Consider the following 20149-nt stretch of genomic DNA (forward strand, 5'->3'; position numbering starts at 1 on the left):
GTCTAAGTTCGCTAGTATGATTTCTCGATCTAAGATTACTTTTGAACATGCACATATGATGTATTTATTTATGTATTGTTGCTTATTATGTAAATCAATATATATGTATTCTACACAAATTCAGTTTTTTAACCACTTGGAGCCGCTAAATAATTTGCTGTCCCTTTCAAAAAAAAAGGACATTAATAATCCTATTAAGAGCACTTCCTACCAATAAACAATCATTTATTAATTTAAACAATAATACAGAAATACATCAGCGATCCTATGAACATAAAAGCGTTGTTTAAGGCTGGGCAAAAGAGGAGTGGCAGCATAAAGTTTAATAATAGAAAAATCTTTGTGATCTTAGAAGTGTATTTGGAGCCATTGTCAGGCTGGAACATTTTCCTGCGATCCAGTTTCTGGAGGGATCATTCTCTGCTCCAGTATTTCACAGTACATCCTTGCGTTTGTGTTTCCCTGAATGGACCGCAACTCCAGTTGCACTCATGACATTCCCAACACCATGCTTGACATCAGGCACGACACAAACATGTTTGTACTCCTCACCTGGTTACCACACACGCTTCACGCCATCTGTATCAAATCAATCATGTCTCATCAGACTTTCCAGGAAGCTATGGCATTTGTTTACTTAATTCTTTTCATCGTGCACAAGTTATGTTTCTTCAGTTATGTTCAATTAAACATTATAATGAAATATCTGCAGAAATGTTAGGAGTGTTCTCACTTCTGTGACATACTATAGGTTTCAGATCAGGGGAGGTGTCATGGTAGTCTGTACAACCCTTTGAGACTTTTTATGATTACGTCAAGTCATGTTTATTTTTTTGGCCCTGAATCACGAAGAGTCTCAATGGGCTGCACAGATCAAAGACTATTTCAAACTATAGACTATTATGACACCATCCCCTGATCTAAAACCTACATGAGGGCAAATAATACACAGATATTGTCAACATCAAATATAATTTATTCATATGCTATAGAATAGAAGTGTGTTTTGAGCTTAGATTTAAACCTTTCCATTGAGGTTGCAGATCCAATCTCAGGGGCAAGAGCATTCCACAGCACCGGGGCCCGAATGGAGAACACTCTCCAAACTTCAGATTTCTTCTTGGCTCTTGGGATCACTAGTAGACCACAGAGCGAAGGCTCCGGACCGCAACATAGGGGGAAATTCAATCTGAAAGATATGAGGGAGCAGGTCCATGCATGATTTTGTATACTACCAACAGAAACTTGAAATCGCATCTTAAGCGAACAGGGAGCCAATGCAGGTTAGCTAAATTTGGGGTCATGTGATCAAACTTTCTTGTCTGAGTTAAAAGCCTCGCTGCAGCCATTTTGTACCAGCTGAAGGCTCTTGCTTTTGGACTTCGGGAGACCGGAGAGTAGCGCATTACAGTCATCGAGATGGGAAGTAACAAACGCGTGAATTATAATCTCCGCATCCGACGGAGACCTTATAGGGCGAATTTTAGCAATGTTGCCAAGATGGAAAAAAGCTGTTCTAGTAATATTCTTGACGTGTGTTTGAAAGAACAGATCCGGGTCAAATATGACACCTAAATTTTTCACTGAGTCAATCTGACTAAGGGCTATACAAATAAACATAAGTTGACTCCATATCTGTGCTGTCCATCAAATTTGGATTACAATGCAATTTGAAGTACAGTGTAACCTCGCAAGTTCGCGGTTCCACTTTTGCGGGTTTAGAGCTTTGCGGGTCTAAAAAATATACCTTCTCAATAAAAGCATTTATTGACTTGACGCCATTAAGCGCGAGCTTATGTCAACTGAGGACACAGTGTGAACACTCTTATTGTGAAGGGGAGGGGGAGGCCCTGACACAATGCTTAGACATGGTGAGTAACTGCTTGCTCCCTCTCCCCCCTCCTTTAACTCCTCCCACCTCACCCCTTTCTTATGTGGCGCTCAGTTTATCAAGGAGGGAACTCGACGACGTAAGTATATTCTCTTCTGTCACATTTCATCTCAAGTTTGACTTTATTTCACCAAAAGCGAGCGATTGTTTGTACTACCTAAACACGGCCAATTGTGTGTGGTTTCGTGTATTTGTTGTAAAAGCTGTTCGATTCCGCTAGCTAAAGTATGTTGTTATTGTCAGAAGGTAGCTCTTTCTCTTTCATTCAAATGAACACAGACCATTTTTTTAACTGTTGTTTCCCAAAACGCTTCACAAACACTCATCACGGTGGTTCGCGCCCCGGCCGAGTCATTCCTAAGACTTAAAAAGTGGTCGGCGGCGCCCTCTGTTGGCTGCGGCTGCATCGGCTCGCTACAACGGGTCAGGTGCAGTCGACATTTCGTTCTGTGTACATTGTTACACAGAATGACAATACAAGGAAATTATTATTATATTATTATTATTATAAATATCACGTTTTCACTTGTTTTTATTTTCAATATGTAACCGGTAGTGTTAACAAGCGAAATAAAGCGAAATAGCTGCATGTGGTTGAGAGCGGTCAATACAATCATACTGAATGGTTTTTTGTTATAACATGAATTATTCTCTCTTTCTACCTGTATTCTATATGGTGAACTGTATACAGGGGGTATACTATGTACCTGTATATGTTTTTTAAGCATTTTTGAAGGGGTGCCGCTACTTCATGGATTTTCAGTTTTCGCGGGTGGTCTCTGTCCCCATTGACAGCCATAACCGAGGGATTACTGTAGTTGCTGTGATTTTTATTCTTATTTTCCGACAGATACGCAACCTTAGCTTAGCCGTATTGCTTGTATGCAGAAGATTAGGCTCCACTCACAAACGCGCGGCTTAGTGCGTAAGTTCCTTTTCCGATCGTCTTCTCTCAGCTAACGGACGTATGGACTCTTTTGTAGACAACATGACTTGAAGGACTTCCCACTTCTGCAGCTTTTACCACAAACGTTGCAGAAATGCTGCCGTTGCTGCTCTTTCTCACGTCCTTGAAGGTGACGACTTCTCAGGCGCCCGAGTGGATCGAAGACGAAGGGTTGGAAGTTAGTGGTAAGATCTATTTATTGATTTGCTTTGTTGCCTGGTAGACGAGGTTTGAAGGAATCTTGACCGTTTGAGTGTTTAACAAGAACCTTAGTTTTTTTTAAAAGAGTCGGTGCCATTGACGGCCATAGATGTCAAAGCATTTGATTTTTTTTTTGCGTTTCCAATACCAAAGACATGGGCAGCACGGCGGGGCAGTGGTTAGCGCGTCTGCGGCACAGTTCTGAGGTCATGGGTTCAAATCCAGCTACCAGACTTCCTGTGCGGAGTTTGTATGTTCTCCCCGTGCTTGCGTGGGTTTCCTCCGGGCACTTCGGTTTCCTCCCACATTCCAAAAACATGCATTTCAGGTGAATTGGCCGGTCCAGATTGTCCCTAGGAGTGAATGAGCGAGTGTGTCGTCTGTCCCTGTGTGCCCTGCGACTGGCTGGCAACCAGTTCAGGGTGTCCCCTGCCCAAGGACAGCTGAGATGGGCTCCCGCACCCCCGTGACCCTACTGAGGATACGCGGTGCAGATGATGGATGGAATATTAAAGACAAATAATAATATCGGAAGGACAAAAAGTAAAAGTGGTCCAAATAAATTGATGACTTAACAACTGATCAATACATGAATCGCCAATTTATGTTACAATACATTTTTGGGAAACCTTTCGGAAGAGTAACTCTCCATATTTTGATCATGTCTGGTTTTCCTATTCAAAACTTTCGGGGGAACCCCGAACGTCGTCTTTTTCCAGATCACCCCATTGGGAACCAAGAAGACAGACATGATTTAATCCGGCCCGTCATAAATTTCTGAGTGTGTCTACAAAAGAAATAAGTCTCTACCTGATTTCTGTCAAATTTATGTTTTTTTTTAAATAAATGGAAACCTAATTCTCTTGTCACGGTTGCCATGGCGCCCAATTGGCCCCGCCCATGTGGCGCCAGCTGCGGTTCGTTGACAGATTCCCTTCCCTTCTATTTAAGCTCATTGCTCTCACTCTCCCTTTGTCAGTCCGTCAACAAACCTCTGCCAGGCAAGACGTGGGTTTTGACTCGGTCCTGTTGGTATTTCCTGTCCGGTATTGTTCCCGTTTATTTTGTCCTGTTTAATTTCGATATCCTGTTTTGATAATCTGTCCCGTCCTGTCCGGTATCGACCCCATCTGTCCAATATCTGCTCGGGCAATTGGTATCGATCTCGTCAGCCTCTGGCTTCCTATCATTCCACGCCAGACCGCCGCCTAACGTGCACGACTCCCCATTTCCCGTAAAATAAAAAGCTTGTGTGAGAAACGTCACGCATTTTGGGTCCTGATCCTGTTCCAGTTCTTGACAACTCTCTCTGGCTGCTAAGGGACACTGATGAATTTGTATAGCATGGTGAGTTGGTTTAGGTATAAAACTGCATTCACTCAACTGGTAAAATAAACCAGTTAACATATTTAATGCCAAGCATGAAGATATTTTTTCCACGTTGTAAATAAATCGGTTGTGTTTAGAAAAGATGCTATGTAGGCTGAATGATAAACTACTGAAAAACAAGGCTGAAATTTGGAGGTTTGACGTCTACAACCGTCAATGGCATCATCATTGGATTTTTTTTATATTTTTTTTTAACTGCATCAGTACCAGCTCGGTGGCCTTGGGGGTAGGGCGCCCGCCCTGAGACTGGGAGGTCGCTGGTTCAAGCCTCGGCCGAGTCATACCTAAGAATCAAACATTGGTACCCCTTGCCTCCCTGCTTGGCGTTCAGCATTAGGGGGTTTGCTCACCTAATGACTCCCAACACCTCAGTTGGGTTGAGCGAGGGGGCTGGGAATCCCCTCCTCTGAATCAATCTCCCAAAAAGAGTCAGAAATGACTGGGCTGTAGTATATATATATAATAAACTGCATCAGTGAAAGTAATTGCGACCCTTCCAGTAGGTGACACAGAATGGATCAACCAGGTGGATTTCCTGGGCGAGCTCTACTGGTCGGGGACGGCTCCCGTCTGTCTGTCCGGCTGCAGGGCCCGCCACCGGGAGCTCAGGCGGGATCCCTGCGGAGACTCCGGCTGCTGCTGGCTGGGCTACAAATCCTTGTGCAGAGGTAAGGAAAGAGAAAAATCGAAGGTTTTCCGGACGATCGCTTGGTCTCTGAATGTGTTCTCCTAGTGAACTGCGGGAAGCCGGATGTGGATTTTAACGGAATGGTTGACGGAAAGGATTGGTGGGTAGGATCCGTGCTGAGCTACTCCTGCCGTCCCGGCTTTATGCTGGTGGGAAACGTCAGCAGGACCTGCCAGGCCAACGGCCTGTGGACCCCCATGCCTTCCTGCCTCAGTATGTGACCAAAACTCCATGAAACTACGTTTACATGCCGTCGCTGGTCCCGGGATTTGAAGTCTTATATTTGGAGAAATCCGAATGAATTGTTTACATACCGAGAGACATACGAGTATCTCCGTACATATGGCGTTTGCGAGTACAGTAATCCCTCGGTTTTCGCGGTTAATGGGGACCGAGACCACCGGCGAAAACTGAAAATCCGCGAAGTAGCGGCGGCCCTTCAAAAATGCTTAAAAAAACGTATACAGGTATACAGTATACCCCCCCTGTATACAGTACACCATATAGAATACGGGTAGAGAGAGAGAGAAAGTGAAAAACATGTTCTCATCTCATCTTAATAGCTGCACCGCTTATCCTCAGTAGGGTCGCGGGGGTGCTGGAGCCCATCCCAGCAATCATCGGGCATTTTGTTATAACAAAAAAAAAAACTGTAAAATATGTTGTATGTACACGGACTAGGACTGCGGCGAAACCACTAGGAACCATTCAGTATGATTGTATTAACCGTTCTCAACCACATGCAGCTATTTCGCTTTATTTCGCTTGTTAACACTGCCGGTTACATATTGAAAATAAAAAAAGTGAAAATGTGATATTTGATGAGTGTTTGTGAAGCGTTTTGGGAAACAGCAGTTAAAAAAATGGTCTGTGTTGATTTTAATGAAAGTGAAAGAGCTACCTTCTGACAGTAACAACATACTTTAGCTAGCGGCTTTTACAACAAATACACGAAACCACACCCAATTAGCCGTGTTTAGGTAGTACAAACAACCGCTCGCTTTTGGTATAATAAAGTCAAACTTGAGATGAAATGTGACAGAAGAGAATATACTTACGTCGCGTCGCCGAGTCCCTCCTCGATAAACTGAGCGCCACATTTGAAGGGGGTGAGGTGGGAGGAGTTAAAGGAGGGGGGGGTATGCGAAGCGGTAACTTACCATGACTAAGCATTGTGTCAGGGCCTCCCCCTCCCCTTCACAATAAGAGTGTCCACACCGTGTCCTCAGTTGACATAAGCTCGTGCTCAATGGCGTCAAGTCAATTATGCTTTTATTGAGAAGGTATATTTTTTAAACCCGCGAAGCTCTGAACCTGCAAAAGTGGAACCGCGAACTAGCGAGGTTCCACTGTATTACGATCAGTAGGGTGGAAATCGACGTTATTTCTGCGTTTTCACTCATTCATTTCACGCACCAAATCCGACAAAATATCCTATTTGTTTCCGCCATGCTTCAAAGATGAGCTCTATTGTGTCATCCTGTGTGATTTCATGATGTGCAAAAGCATAGACTTACACTATATATTGCTGGATACAAATGCCAAATCCACTTTATATAGATGGGACGCTAAAACTTGCAGCACGAGGGCCAATTTCAGCCCACAAGATGACAGTTTGAGGTCCCTGCCATAATATGAAAGATTAAGCTTTAAAGGAACAGTGTGTATTATTAAGAGCCTCCTGATGGTAAAAAAAAATAATAAAATTTTGACTTAAACAATAAGCAAATATAAATTAATTAAAATATAAAGGTACATCTCTTGAAATCACTCTGAGCTTGTGTTTTTTCGGTTGCACCGGACAAGACGGTGTCCCTTAAAGGAAAATTCAGCCAATCGCAAATTTTAGATTCATTCACTTCTTATTGATTGGTTTTCGTATAAACTCTTAATGGTTTTTTTTTTCTGGTTTTAGATATTATTTTCTGTCAAATTATTTAAAAAAATATTTTAAAAGAGTTACAAAAAATATAGGATTTCTTGTGGAGAACCCAAATTGACCCCACCTCATCCAGACCCTAGTTCCAGCAGCCCAATATCGATGGTTCACCGTGGGGACGGACAATAAAATGGACATTTTGTGTGAATGATTCATCTTTGTACTGCAAGTCCCACAGTGCATTGCTGCAAAAAATATACCTAATTAAGGAAAAACTGCGGGTGCATACAAGCAATAGGACTAATTGGATATATGTATATATGCAGGAGTAATCGGGAGAGTAATAGACTAATTCAATCAGTTAAAGGGACAGTGTGTATTATTTAACCTCTAAATGTGGGTGGTATTCTGCCGTGCAACCAAAAACGAGTGCTAAATAACGCAAGAATGAAAATTCAAAAGACTCATTGTGACCATGAATGAATGCGGTCCCATAAGGACCTTTTTACTTTTTTACCACTAGGAGGCGCTGAATAATACACACTGTCCCTATGGATGCAGCCGTAGCTGATTACAGATCAATTTAATACTGGATGATTTATTTTCTTGATTTCATCATCTTTTTTTTTTCTTTTTTTTTAGACATTATTTTGTGTAGGGAATTAAGACCATAGGTCCAGCGTACCCCAGTAATTTGAATTTGAGACCCCAGACTTAAAGGGTCAGTGTGTATTATCTGTCCTGAAACATGAGTGCTAAAAAAGGACAAGAAATAATATAAACTACGGAAATGCACCATTTTGCTTGTCATTTTTTGCCTAGTCATTTTGAGTTTTTTTGGGTACCCGTAGCAGCAAGATGGGGGACAATCATGCCAGTTTCTTCTAGATGAGGTTCATGCTATGTCAAATATATGCTCATTTCTCAAACTATGATGCATGTTTTTATGATATGTATATTTGCTTCTTTTTGAGTCAATATTGTTTTTTATCACTTGGAGGCGCTGTCCCTTGAATCTGATTTCTGCAAGGGTCTTTACACAATCAGAATATTTGGGATTGTCCGTTTCGAGTCGGATTATGGTAAACATACGCTCGTCTTTACTTTGTTTTGTTTTGGTTGTTGTTTGAGAGGAATGTGCAAAAAGGGTTCCATCGAAATCAGCGAGAGGGAACTGAACGGGACCTGCAACTCCAGCTGTGCCCACAAAAGCTACTCGGGTCGTCCCAAGCTAGGATGCGCTCTGATCCACAACTGCAAGAAGAAAGAGACGGGATGGAAGCGCTTCTTTGCTCAATGTATACCTTGCATCTGCGACTGCGCTTTACCTTGCCGTAAGTAGCTTCGGAATGGATAACGAGTAGATCAGGGGAGGGCAACCTTTTTGAGTCACCGGCGGCATAGGATTTGATTTTTTTTCTGCTAACACAGTTCCAAATCCCATACCATAAGGAAATAGAATGGCTGACCAGCATTTGAGCAATCTTTGGGTGGCATTTCCTGAAGTGGAATGTCTTTCAGGGAAAGCTCATGAGTCAGAAAAACCAAAAATCTGGGCAGTTTTAACATCTGGGTTGACTGCCATAAAAGATGGTCTCGTTATTCACCATCCTTCTGGCCTGGGAGAGTGTAACGTCTTTCGGGGAAAGCTCACGAATCAGCAAAACCACAAATCTGGGGAGTTTTAACATTTGGGCTGACTGCCGTGAAAGATGGTCTAGATATTCATTGTCCTTCTAGCCTGGGAGAGTGGAATGTCTTTCAGGAAAAGCTCACGAGTCAGCAAAACCAAAAATCTTGTCAGTTTTATCATCTGGGCTCACTGCCGTAAAAGATGGTCTCGTTATTCACCATTCTTCTGGCCTGGGAGAGTGTAACGTCTTTCAGGGAAAGCTCATGAATCAGCAAAACCACAAATCTGGGGAGTTTTAACATTCGGGCTGACTGCCGTGAAAGATGGTCTAGATATTCACCGTCGTTCTGGCCTGGGAGAGTGGAATGTCTTTTAGGGAAAGCTCACGAGTCAGCAAAACCAAACAAATCTGGGCAGTTTAAACATATGGGCGGACTGCCGTAGAAGACGGTCTCGATATTCACCGTCCTTCTGGCCTGGGAGAGTGTAATGTGTTTCTGGGCGAATTTTATAATCTTACCCGCTAAACGCCAGAATGTCACCCCAGATGTTAAAACTGACCCGCAGGCCCTAGTTTGCCCAACCCTGCTGAAGGCAATGCAAGAACAAATCTATTCATTGCTATTTACTGCTATCAACACTACTGAGTTTTGTTTCAAAGGGACAGTGTTTATTATATGACCACTAGATGTCGCTGTGTAGTGCAACCAGAAATGAGTGCTACAAAGCACATGGAAGAACACAAACGACGGCGACTCAAATCCTTTTTCTTGTTTTTCTTTGAAGTACCCTAGCAGCAAGATGGCAGACAATCATGTCAGTTAGGTGAGCCTCACCTTGTCTAGAATAAATCAAAATTTGTTGACCTAGCAGTTTTAAAATGACACTTGACAGTGTATTAGGGTTCATGTTTGTTTGCTTATTATTCAGAACCATATTAGAGACGTTCTTTTACACTGAGGAGATGCTTAATAGTACACACTGTCCCTTTAATATGTGGACTCTTTTCAGAATGACTCTTTTTGTTGAGCCATCTCTTTTTTGTGTGTTTTCAGGATTTACAGGCTGAAATTGGAGGGGAACAACATCACCTGGGACCTCAAACAACGAATTCCTCTTTAAGTCCTATTGTGACGTTAAGATGACGTCATTAAATGATGTCATTTCCTTTTATATGATAAAAGATTTATATCACGATGTGTCCTCACAGTTCTGTAAAAACAATCACGATTTTGGTTTTTTAATGCATGTGGAGGTTAAAAAAACAAGATTGTGTTTTCGAAAGCTACTGTCATGGCGAGAATTGCATCATGGTCTTTGTAGTTTAATATGCTTAAGCCGATAAAACGTTTTGTTAGGAAAAATCTGATGGGGGGTATATCAAAATGCAACATAAAACTAGCCAACAGATGGTGCTAGTACTCCCTGAAAGTAGAAAATGTTTTGCTTTTAATTTCTGACATGCAGGGTTGGGTAGGGTTACTTTAACTGGATTACTTTCAATGACTTTTGGATGACTCCAATACCAAATATGATAATAAAAGACAAAAGAAACTAAATAGGAATAAAATGATGACTCACAACACGTGGTAGGCTTTCTCTCCTGGCTTTGATCTCCGGCAAAACGAACATAAATGTAGTCATTTTATTCATATTTAGTTTCTTTTCTTTTTTAGCATATTTGGTATTGGAGTCATCCAAAAGTCATTGAAAGTAATCAAGTTAAACTAACTCTACCCAACCCTGCTTATGATTACATTTTTCAGGGGGGTCAGCAACCTGCAGCCCTCCATGTCAAGAACCCGAACAGGATCAGGACCCAAACGCGTGACGTTCTCACACAAACCTTTTATTTTACGGGAAATGGGGAGTCATGCACGTTAGGCAGCCGGTCTGCCGTGCAAAGACAGGAAGCCAGAGACCGACGAGATCGATACCAATTGCCCGAGCAGATATCGGGCAGATGGGGTCGATACCGGACGGGACAGACAGACAGGATAGATAATGAAACAGCATATCAAAAATAAACAGGACAAACAAGACAGGAACAAAACCAATATTAAACAGGACAAAAAAAAAACGGGAACAATACCGGACTAGAAAATACCAAAAACACGACATTCAGAACCCACGTCTTGCGGGGCAGAGGTTCATTGACGGACTGACAAGGGAAACGTGACAGTGCTAATCTTAAAGTAGACAGAAAGCATATCTGTTAACAAGCCGCAGCTGGCGCCACATGGGCGGGGCCAATTGGGCGCCATGGCAACCGTGACACTCGGGCCACATTTGACTCATTAGCGCTGCCCTAGTGGCTCTTTAAAGCTTATTCAGAAATGTTTGAATGTGGAAAAATATGAGGGGATTGTTTATCTTTTTAGGATCATTTTGTGGATTTCTTTAAGAAGACACAGACATTATCGAACTTTTTTTGAATGTTTTAAAAATATTTACAATAAATATTAAATATTGATTTATTGTAAATAGAATAAATATTTATAATGAATATTAAATAGTACACAATAAAACATTCATGTAAGGTACTTGTTTCAATCCTATTTCAACAATAGGTTTATATAAAGCTCTCCTTTTTTTGCAGCTCCAGACATATTTGTGTTATAATTTTCGTTGGTCTGTTACGGCTCTTTCCACGTTTTGTGTCGCTGGCCTCTGGTTTGCATGAGTATGTGGTGCATCAAAGTTAAAAAACCCCAACAGGAACGAAAGCATGGAGATTATCGGCTCTGCTGCTGGGTCCATCTGTTCCTGAGGGATCTGAAACTTTAATCCTGTTGCAAAAGGCTAGAGCATTACTCCGATGCTGAATATGCTGTTATACCGGTTAGGTCAAGACCAGAACGGAAACAAGACCCACTCGCGTGACATTTACCACAAGTTTTATTGAAGAAACAAGGAAGGGTTGCGCCCACGATCCGGTGTTCGCTCTCGTACATGGCTTGTGATCCCAACATGGAAGTGGATCGTCTGTAGTGGGCGGTGTCAGGGACAAAAAAACGGGTCGGTAGCCGGGACTGGGAGAGCAAGGCGTGGTCAGGGTCGGAAGCGAGTCATAAGCCAGGAAAGGAGAGTAGACGTGGTCAGGGACAAAAAGAGGTCGAAAGCTGGGACGGGAGAGGAGAGGTGGTCGGGATCAAAACGGGTAGTAGCGGGAGACAAACAGGAGCAAACAACGGGACAGGCGTGACTCAGGGTTGAAAAAGGCTGGGACTGGGAGAGCAAGGCGGGGTCGTAAGCGAGTCGTAAGCCAGGAAAGGAGAGTAGACGTGGTCAGGGACAAAAAGAGGTGTTAAGTCTGGACGGGAGAGGAGACATGGTCGGGATCAAAACGTCTAGTAGCGGGAGACAAACAGGAGCAAAAAACGGGACAGGCGTGACTCAGGGTTGAAAAAGGCTGGGACTGGGAGAGCAAGGCGGGGTCGGAAGCGAGTCATAAGCCAGGAAAGGGGAGTAGACTTGGTCGGGGACAAAAAGAGGTCGAAAGCTGGGACGGGAGAGGAGACGTGGTCGGGATCAAAACGGGTAGTAGCGGGAGACAAACAGGAGCAAAAAAATGGGACAGGCGTGACTCAGGGTTGAAAAAGGCTTGCCTAGTATACACGGAGATTCGCAGACGGACTGACAACAGGGGACAGACAGGACTGGGTAGAAATACTGATCTGGAGCTAATCAGAACCCACGGCAGTTAACGCCAAAGTCACATCAGTAATCATGACAGTTTATTTCGATCAGCATAGAGATATGAAGAAATCACACCTTTGTTTGGGTTGAAGAATATTTATTTTAAATCTGAAATGTTAGTTATTCCATTGATTTGAAAGTTTTATATCCTTTTCATTTCTTGCACCCATGCAGCCTCGACAATTGATTCAGATTTGTGCTGCTTCCTGAAGGACATTTGCGACTATTTAGCCCAGGAATTGAACCTCAGCACAATGTGTTCGTTTTCCGTCGGTGTGTAGCAACCTATTCCTGAAAAAGCAAAGGGAAGAAAAGTCAGAGTGACAATATCCTCACCGGTCTTAGGTCTGTTTTGTGTCCGATGGAAATTTAAAAGAGGTGTACGGAATTTGAAACTTTTGTAACCGCTGTCGCCCTCTCTTGGTTTGTGTCATCGTTGCAGCCTCAGTCAGCTCGTCCATGATGCGCATGCAAGTAACCGCATTTCTTAGCCCCCTCGCATAAACTTGTTTTTTATCCCTCTTGGGGTTTGGGTTGGCGTTTGGAATTTACTTGAAGCAGGCTTGTTCTTACTTTCACCATTTTCATGCTACACCAACAAATAGAAATGAAAAAAATAAAACGTCACTCTCAAGTACTTCCCCCTCACAGTTCCTCCTCCCTAATGTGTCCCGCCCCGAACAGCTTTGCTGAAAATCAGATAAAATCTGATAGGCAGTGTAAAATAAAGCCTCTGTTGGGCATTGTGAACACATACTAAATAAAGAAATATTCAACTTTGTACTTTTGAAGGAAACCTCAAACAAAACACCCGATCTTTAGAGAAGTATTATTAACCCTTAAAGACATATCATACAATGTAATACCAACTTGTTTTTGAGTCAACTGATAGTATTTAATAACTGTGAACGTATATATATATATATATATATTACAATTTTCCAACAAAGGCATACTCTTGGCAGCACGGCGGCGGGGTGGTTAGCGCGTGTGCAGCACAGTTCTGAGGTCATGAGTTCAGATCCAGCTACCAAAGTTCCTGTGCTGAGTTTGCATGTTCTCCCCGGGCTTGCATGGGTTTCCTCCGGGCACTCTGGTTTCCTCCCACATTCCAAAAACATGCGTGTCAGGTGAATTGGCCGGTCCAAATTGGCCCTAGGTGTGAATGAGCGGTTCAGGGTGTCCCGTGCCCACTGCCCGAAGATAGCTGGGATGGGCTCCAACCCCCCCGTGACCCTACTGAGGATAAGCGGTGCAGATAATGGGTGGATGGATGGATGGACATACTCTTTTTAAAATGGTACTTGCTATCTTCTTTTTACGATGACTTTGTAGAACAGGAGTGGGCAAACTGCGGCCCGCAGGCCAAGTTTATTCCACCCGCCAAACAAAAATGTTATTAATATTGTCAAGAACCGGAACAGGATCAGGACCCAAACGCGTGACGTTTCTCACACAAGCCTTTTATTTGACGGGAAATGGGGAGTCATGCACGTTAGGCAGCAGTCTGCCGTGGAATGATTGGAAGCCAGAGGCCGTCGAGATCGATACCAATTGCCCGAAGAGATATCGGACAGATGGTGTCGATACCGGACAGGACGGAACAGACAGGATTGATATCAAAACAGGATATCGAAATTAAACAGGACAAACTAGACAGGAACAAAACTGGAAGCCGATATTAAACAACTAGACAAGATTGATATCAAAACAGGATATAGGAATTAAACAGGACAAAATAAACGTGAACCATACCGGACCGGAAATACCAACAGGACACAAGACCGAGTCAAAACCCACGTCTTGCGGGGCAGATGTTCGTTGACGGACTGACAAAGGAAGAGATAAATATCTAATAAAGACTGAATTTGACTCTGACTCCCGGCTGTTCCGTTTCGTCACCCGTTTTCCACTCGTCTGTTCCTGATTTCCCTGTTTGTCTCCTGCTACGACCCGTTTTGTGACCCCGCCACGTTTTAATCTCCTGTCCAGACTAACGACCTGGTTTTTGATTCCGACCCCGCTCTGCTTTTCCGTCTAACTACGCTATGATCTCCCGCTTTGGAAGATCCACCTCCGCATTTGGAACACGCTCCGATCCAGTGAGCGGCCAGCTTCCGCTGCCTTTCCTCTATATTTCAATAAACTTATGAGTGGCGTTACGCATCTGGGTCCTACTTCTGTTCTGGTTGTTACAGTAAAACCAAATGCATAAAAAGAAGGCTTACCTTTTCTGTATATTAGATGAAAAAAAATCCTTATCTTATGGAGTAGCCAACAGAATATAAACATGAAGAGAAAAAATGATATGAAAGAAAAAATGTTGGGTACGCCTCCCGCCTCTTTCCACCAGAGGGCACCAACGAGGTGTGGAACTGGGAACAGGTGTGTCAAATCACCATACGCCTGTCCCTAATTATCCTCTTTAAAATGGCATTTGGGACATTTCATTACATCTGATTTCAGTCCTGTTCCCTGTTTTTGGTTTGGACAGTTTGTTGTTTTGTGCCCATTTGTTTGCTTGTTTATGACTTTGTTCCTTGCATTTCCACTGCCACGCAAGGTTTGTTTTCCTATGCTTCCGGTTTGGACATTATGTAAGTAGTTTAGTTCTTTTTTACTTTGTTCCTTGCATTTTCCATTTCTGGTGTGGACGTTGTGAGGTTTGATTTTATTCCTACACCTTATTTATATTCTGCCCCTTTGTTTGTTTGTTACATTGTTCCTGGATTTGTTGATAAATGTATACTGGAGGTAAGATCCTGGGACCGGGCCCTAATTACAGGTTAGGTTCGGGCACAAAATGTCAATCATTAAGTCTGGCTAGCTGGGCTTCCCTCTTGCAGGATGAATGAATGAATGAATGAAAACTTTATTTTGAACATTATAAAATAAAAACAGGACAAAAAGAATGACTCAACAACAAAAATAATGGTAACATAACATGTTCGAAAAGGGGTAGTCAGAAGCAGATACTTATTTTCCCTACCCCTCCATCTTCCCTATTAATTAGATTTACAGATAGCTCCTCTTGTGTCTAAATAGAACAAAATCTCACGGATATACATATTACATAGGTCGGATATCAATCATTATGATAACAAAAATAGTCACATATTTTATACACTAATCATCGTAGTACCCATCTATTAAGGTTATAATTCTACTAGTCACTAAATATTGTGACACCAATGATTATACAACAATAGCAATAATAACAGTTATGATATAATAATAGTAACAATAACAACAAGGTTAACTATAGTTGTAAACGCAGTATTTTCAATCTACCCCATTTTCTTCATCTCTGTATTCCGCCAGTCATGTTTTTTGTATTTAAATTTGAACAAGTGAATAGTTGGACATTGTTTGATCTGGTCTTGTAATTTGTTCCAAAGTTTGACTCCGCACACAGACACACACATACTTTTCCTGGTGGTTCTCACCTTTGCGATTTTGAATTAACGACAGCTCCTTAAGCTATCATTTCTGTCATGTCCAGCATGGTCGCCGTGGCGACCGGCTGGCCCTGCCCCCTGGGCACCGGCTGGAGCAGATTGTCTCATTTGTGTGTGGGCTTCTTAAGGGTGGGTTGTGGGTATTGCGGGTGGCTGGTTCATTGCGTTTTCTGTTCTGCATTAATCTGTTCTGTTTGTCTTGAGGAATCCTGTGTTTGCCCGTTCTTAGTAAAAGCCTGTTTTGTGAGTATTCCTAGTCTGAGTTCCTGTTTGCCTGTAAGCCTGTTTTTGTTTTGTTTTGTCCTTGAGTGTTGGACGACTTTTATTTCCTTAATAAAAGTATCTGATCGTTAACGCCAATGAGTTCTCCCTTCCTGCCTCTGTTCTGGTCCGGTCGTGCGACAATTTCCCTCTTTCTGAGTGGATCATTTTTGGATGTTTTCTGGCACTACGTTTTTATTGACATTAAATAGCAGTTGTGCAGTGAAAGATTTCACAGAATTATCCAATTTTAATCATTTGGACTGCAGGAATAAAATATTCGTACAATCCCGATATCCTACCCCATGTAGGGTGCTAATTGCACGTTTTTGTAACAATTGCCCCAGATTTCTGCACAGCATGCACACTGTTCGGCGCACTTACTTTTACTCAAGTAATTATTTGGATGACTACTTTTTCTTCTACTTTAGTATTTTGAATTAACAGTACTTTGACTTGGGTGACACAAAGTACACACTTGATTTGAGGGACCTAACCAAAATAGGCTTAAAAAGGTAGTTGTAAATTCATTTTCTTTCACAACAGTCGTGCAATTATATGAAGCAGCAAACCCATTTTCCAATGCAATTGAGAAAATGTTATTTTCACTGTCTCTGTGCTTCTTTAGAGACATATTTGATCAAATTCCTCCTTCTCACTTCGCAACTCTTAAGAGTAAACTCACCAACATCCAAGCGAGCGTACTCCCCATAGTTTTCCGACAGAATCTCCCAGTACGTCTGATCCTTTTCACTGCCGGCCACGCCGTTCACGCTCTCCAGAAAAAGGCCGTAGTGGGGGTCTTCCCTCAAGGTGAACCTGGAGGAGAAGTCACATCAACTACGATCCTCGGGGGAAAAGTCCGATTTGTGCTTACTCAAAGCCAGGGTTGGTCTCCTGTATTCGCCTCATCGCCCCAAGCAGCACCCCTCCCTGCACCACGGAGGTGAAATGGGTCTCGGGAGTCATGTTGGAGAGGTCGTTCAGCACGGACAGTCTTATGGGAAGTGAAGCCTGCTCTGCTGTAAATTGGACCACACAGAAAATCTTAGTAAATTCTCCTATCGAATTATTGATGGCTGCAAAAAATAATCACCTTTCATGGACATCGCCCCTTGAACGCAAAAAAGCAGGAGGCCCAAAGCGACGAATTTCCTCGTTGGTGTCATCTTGCTCGACTGTTCCCGTCTTTCTCACTCGGACTGTATTTATACACAAGTGTGGCCGCCTTCCGCCAGTCCTCCGTCACAGCGGAGCTTTACAAAGACATCCTTTGTAAAGATTGAGCGACCTTATCTAGAAGTGTTTACTTTCAAGGTCGCCAGTGTTATCAGGCGCTAAATGATGTATAGGTTATGCAATCGGGACTAGGTGTCATGATTACTGATGCGAGGCACCTGTGCCTGTTCCTTGGTGCCAAAAACCCTGAGCGCTGATTGGCTCCCTGCTACTTTTTAAACCCCCCCCCCCCCGGTTCCTGGTGACCAGCGTCAGATCATCTGCGAACCTACGCTAACCGCTAGGCAAGCTTTTGTGACTCCTGATTCTATCCTGCCCGGTTTTCCGTCTGATTCCCGTTGCCGACCTCTTTTCTGGACCGGTGTCAAGTCAAGTCAAGTCAAATTTATTTATATAGCCTTTAATCAGGACAGCACGGTGGCGCAGTGGTTAGCGCGTGTGCGGCACAGTTCTGAGGTCGTGGGAACCTCCTGCGCGGGTTCAAATCCAGCTACCGGTTTGTATGTTCTCCACGTGCTTGCGTGGGTTTCCTCCCGGCACTCCGGTTTCCTCCCACATTCCAAAAACATGCTTGTCAGGTTAATTGGCCGGTCCAAATTGTCCCTAGGTGGGAATGAGCGAATGAGTTGTCTGTCCCTGTGTGCCCTGCGACTGGCTGGCAACCAGTTCAGGGTGTCCCCTGCCCACTGCCCGATGATTGCTGGGATGGGCTCCAGCACCCCCGCAACCCTACTGAGGATTAGCAGTGCAGCTAATGAGATGGGAGATGAGCCTTTAATCACAAAAATGTCTCTAAGGACAACACAGGATTACAATGACACAATGACCTGACCTTAAACCAACATGCGGGCAAGGAACAACTCAAAACCTCAGCGTGAGGAAAAAGAGAAACCTTGAGAAAGGACCTCACAAGTGGTAATCCCCCTACCAGGATGACCAGGGTGAATTACATTTAGCATTACAGTACACAAACATAGTAAACACATGTTGAGAATTTGTCCGGAAATTGCATGACAGCAGCGACGCCCCCAGCCTGTAAACTAGTCCAGAAAGTCTATGACGGCCACGACGCAGCTTCCCATCTCTGCCAGCTGGTCCATGCAGGCGTTCACATGCATCAGGTCAAACGCCGGCCCGCTGACTCGTCTCAAATCGTCCTTCTGCTTCGTATCACCACCAGGCAGGCGGTCAGAAAAAGACAGGACAATACAGAATATGCGGTGGGCATCAATCATAAGCTTTGGAATAGAAGTGTGTCTTAAGCCTCGATTTTAAAAATGTTTATGTTTTTGCTCCTCTGTCCCGGCCATAGCTGGACTTGAGCCCTGAACCTCTGCACCGTGGGGCTGCGCCCTAACCACCCATCCGCCCTCATAAAAATATTTTTTACATAAATTATGACGTCCTGTATTGAGTACAATCAAATAATGTAATTTTTAAAAGTTAATTTCACTGTGCATTTTTCTGTATTTGCAACTGTTTTTATCATCTCATCATTATCATTTGATGGTATGGTACTTGTAAAATGAATAAATAAAAAAATGCAGTACTTTTATTTGTTAAACAATTACTTGAACCTGAAATAAGGGTTTGTTCTTTGGGTTTGTTCCTATCTTCTATTGTCCAAAAATATATATTTTGAAAAATCTCACAGAATGGGTACAATATGTTTCTTATTTTTGTATTTAAGTGTTATTTTCCCAATTACGTCTAACTCAACTTATTCAAAATGAGAAGAAATAATAATGATAAATAAAATAAGCAAATGTCTTCCAAATGACTTATAAAACATCAAAACACATCAACCACCTGTCATAGCCGATATATTTTGCTACTGTATTTCATAAAAATGCAACGGATTAAAACGTTAAATAATATAAATAAAACATTTGATTCTTTAAAATCTATTTTTAAAAGCCGTGAAAATGCAGTTTTATGTTAATAAGAGAAATGATGCTTATATTTTCTGCCAAGTAGGTACAACAGTGAAATGGACAATTTATTGCTATTAAATAATATAGGTATGTCATATTTGCACACCCGAAATAATATGCATCTTTATTAATAGGATTTATTTTTTTCGCATTTTAAGTATTAGTTTTCTTTATTTTTTCATTTGTTTTTTCTAGTAAAATAAGAAATTTAACAGACTCTTTTTGTTGTTGTTGTTTTTTTTTTCGTTGATGAACCTTCTTGTCATTCGTTTGAATTTTGAAGCATAGTGTTGCGTGACTTTAAATTCTGATTTGATTCTAAAACCCCATCAGTAATAATCAGTAATGATAGGTTTACCAACCGAAACGAGAGTACCGGTCATTAAACAGAAATAGCGAAGATTAACCAAACTTAGTTCTTTGCTTTCAACTGTCAGGACCAGAACGGAAACAGGACCCAATCGCGTAACGTTTACCACAAGTTTTTATTGAAAGAAAGAGGAAGGGCTGCGCCTATGATTTGGTGTTCGCTGGACGCAGGAAGCAAGTCGCTCCGGACACGGAAGTGGATCATTCGTAGCGAGCGATGGCGGTGTCAGGGACGGAAAAACGGGTCGGTAGCTGGGGCTGGGAGAACAAAGCGTGGCCTGGGTCGGAAACGAGTCGTAAACCAGGACGGGAGAGTAGACATAGTTGAGATCAAAAATGGGTCATAAGCCGGGACGGGAGAGCAGACGTGATCGGGACAGAACAGGTCGTGGCTGGAGACAAACTGTAGCAAAAAACAGGAAAGGCGGGAGTCAGGGTCGAAAAAGGCTTGCCTTGTATATATATATATATAGATGTTCGCAGACGGACTGACCACAGGGGATTGACAGGACTGGGTTTAAATAGGAACAGGGAGCCTAAAACATGCATGTCAGGTTAATTG

The 20149-nt window shown here is 42.7% G+C and overlaps 2 protein-coding genes across 3 annotated transcripts; one reads left to right on the forward strand and one right to left on the reverse strand.

Moving 5' to 3' along the window:
- The first annotated feature begins 2478 nt into the window (after window positions 1–2478).
- Window positions 2479–11993, forward strand: LOC148348887 (C4b-binding protein). Of its 2 annotated transcripts, none has more exons than XM_088321714.1 (5): window positions 2479–3022; window positions 4931–5095; window positions 5161–5328; window positions 8128–8328; window positions 9683–11993. In XM_088321714.1, exons 1-5 carry the CDS (start codon window positions 2932–2934, stop codon window positions 9694–9696), a joined length of 639 nt encoding a protein of 212 aa, XP_088177840.1. In that variant the 5' UTR covers window positions 2479–2931; the 3' UTR covers window positions 9697–11993. The 2 variants fall into 2 exon arrangements, with proteins under 2 accessions (XP_088177840.1, XP_088177839.1); XM_088321713.1 differs by having other exon boundaries at window positions 2481–3022; window positions 4928–5095.
- A 409-nt stretch (window positions 11994–12402) lies between these two features.
- LOC148348888 (cobalamin binding intrinsic factor-like) lies at window positions 12403–17363 on the reverse strand. The gene is made up of 4 exons (XM_088321359.1): window positions 17142–17363; window positions 16923–17067; window positions 16731–16864; window positions 12403–12617 (listed from the first exon to the last, which is right to left on the reverse strand). The coding sequence occupies exons 1-4, from the start codon at window positions 17212–17214 to the stop codon at window positions 12550–12552; spliced, it is 420 nt and encodes a 139-aa protein (XP_088177485.1). The 5' UTR covers window positions 17215–17363; the 3' UTR covers window positions 12403–12549.
- Between the last annotated feature and the right edge of the window lie 2786 nt (window positions 17364–20149).

This window comes from Urocampus carinirostris, chromosome 17 (assembly GCF_059441175.1).
Source record: "Urocampus carinirostris isolate Australia breed hairy pipefish chromosome 17, RoL_Ucar_1.0, whole genome shotgun sequence".
Lineage (NCBI taxonomy): Eukaryota > Metazoa > Chordata > Actinopteri > Syngnathiformes > Syngnathidae > Urocampus > Urocampus carinirostris.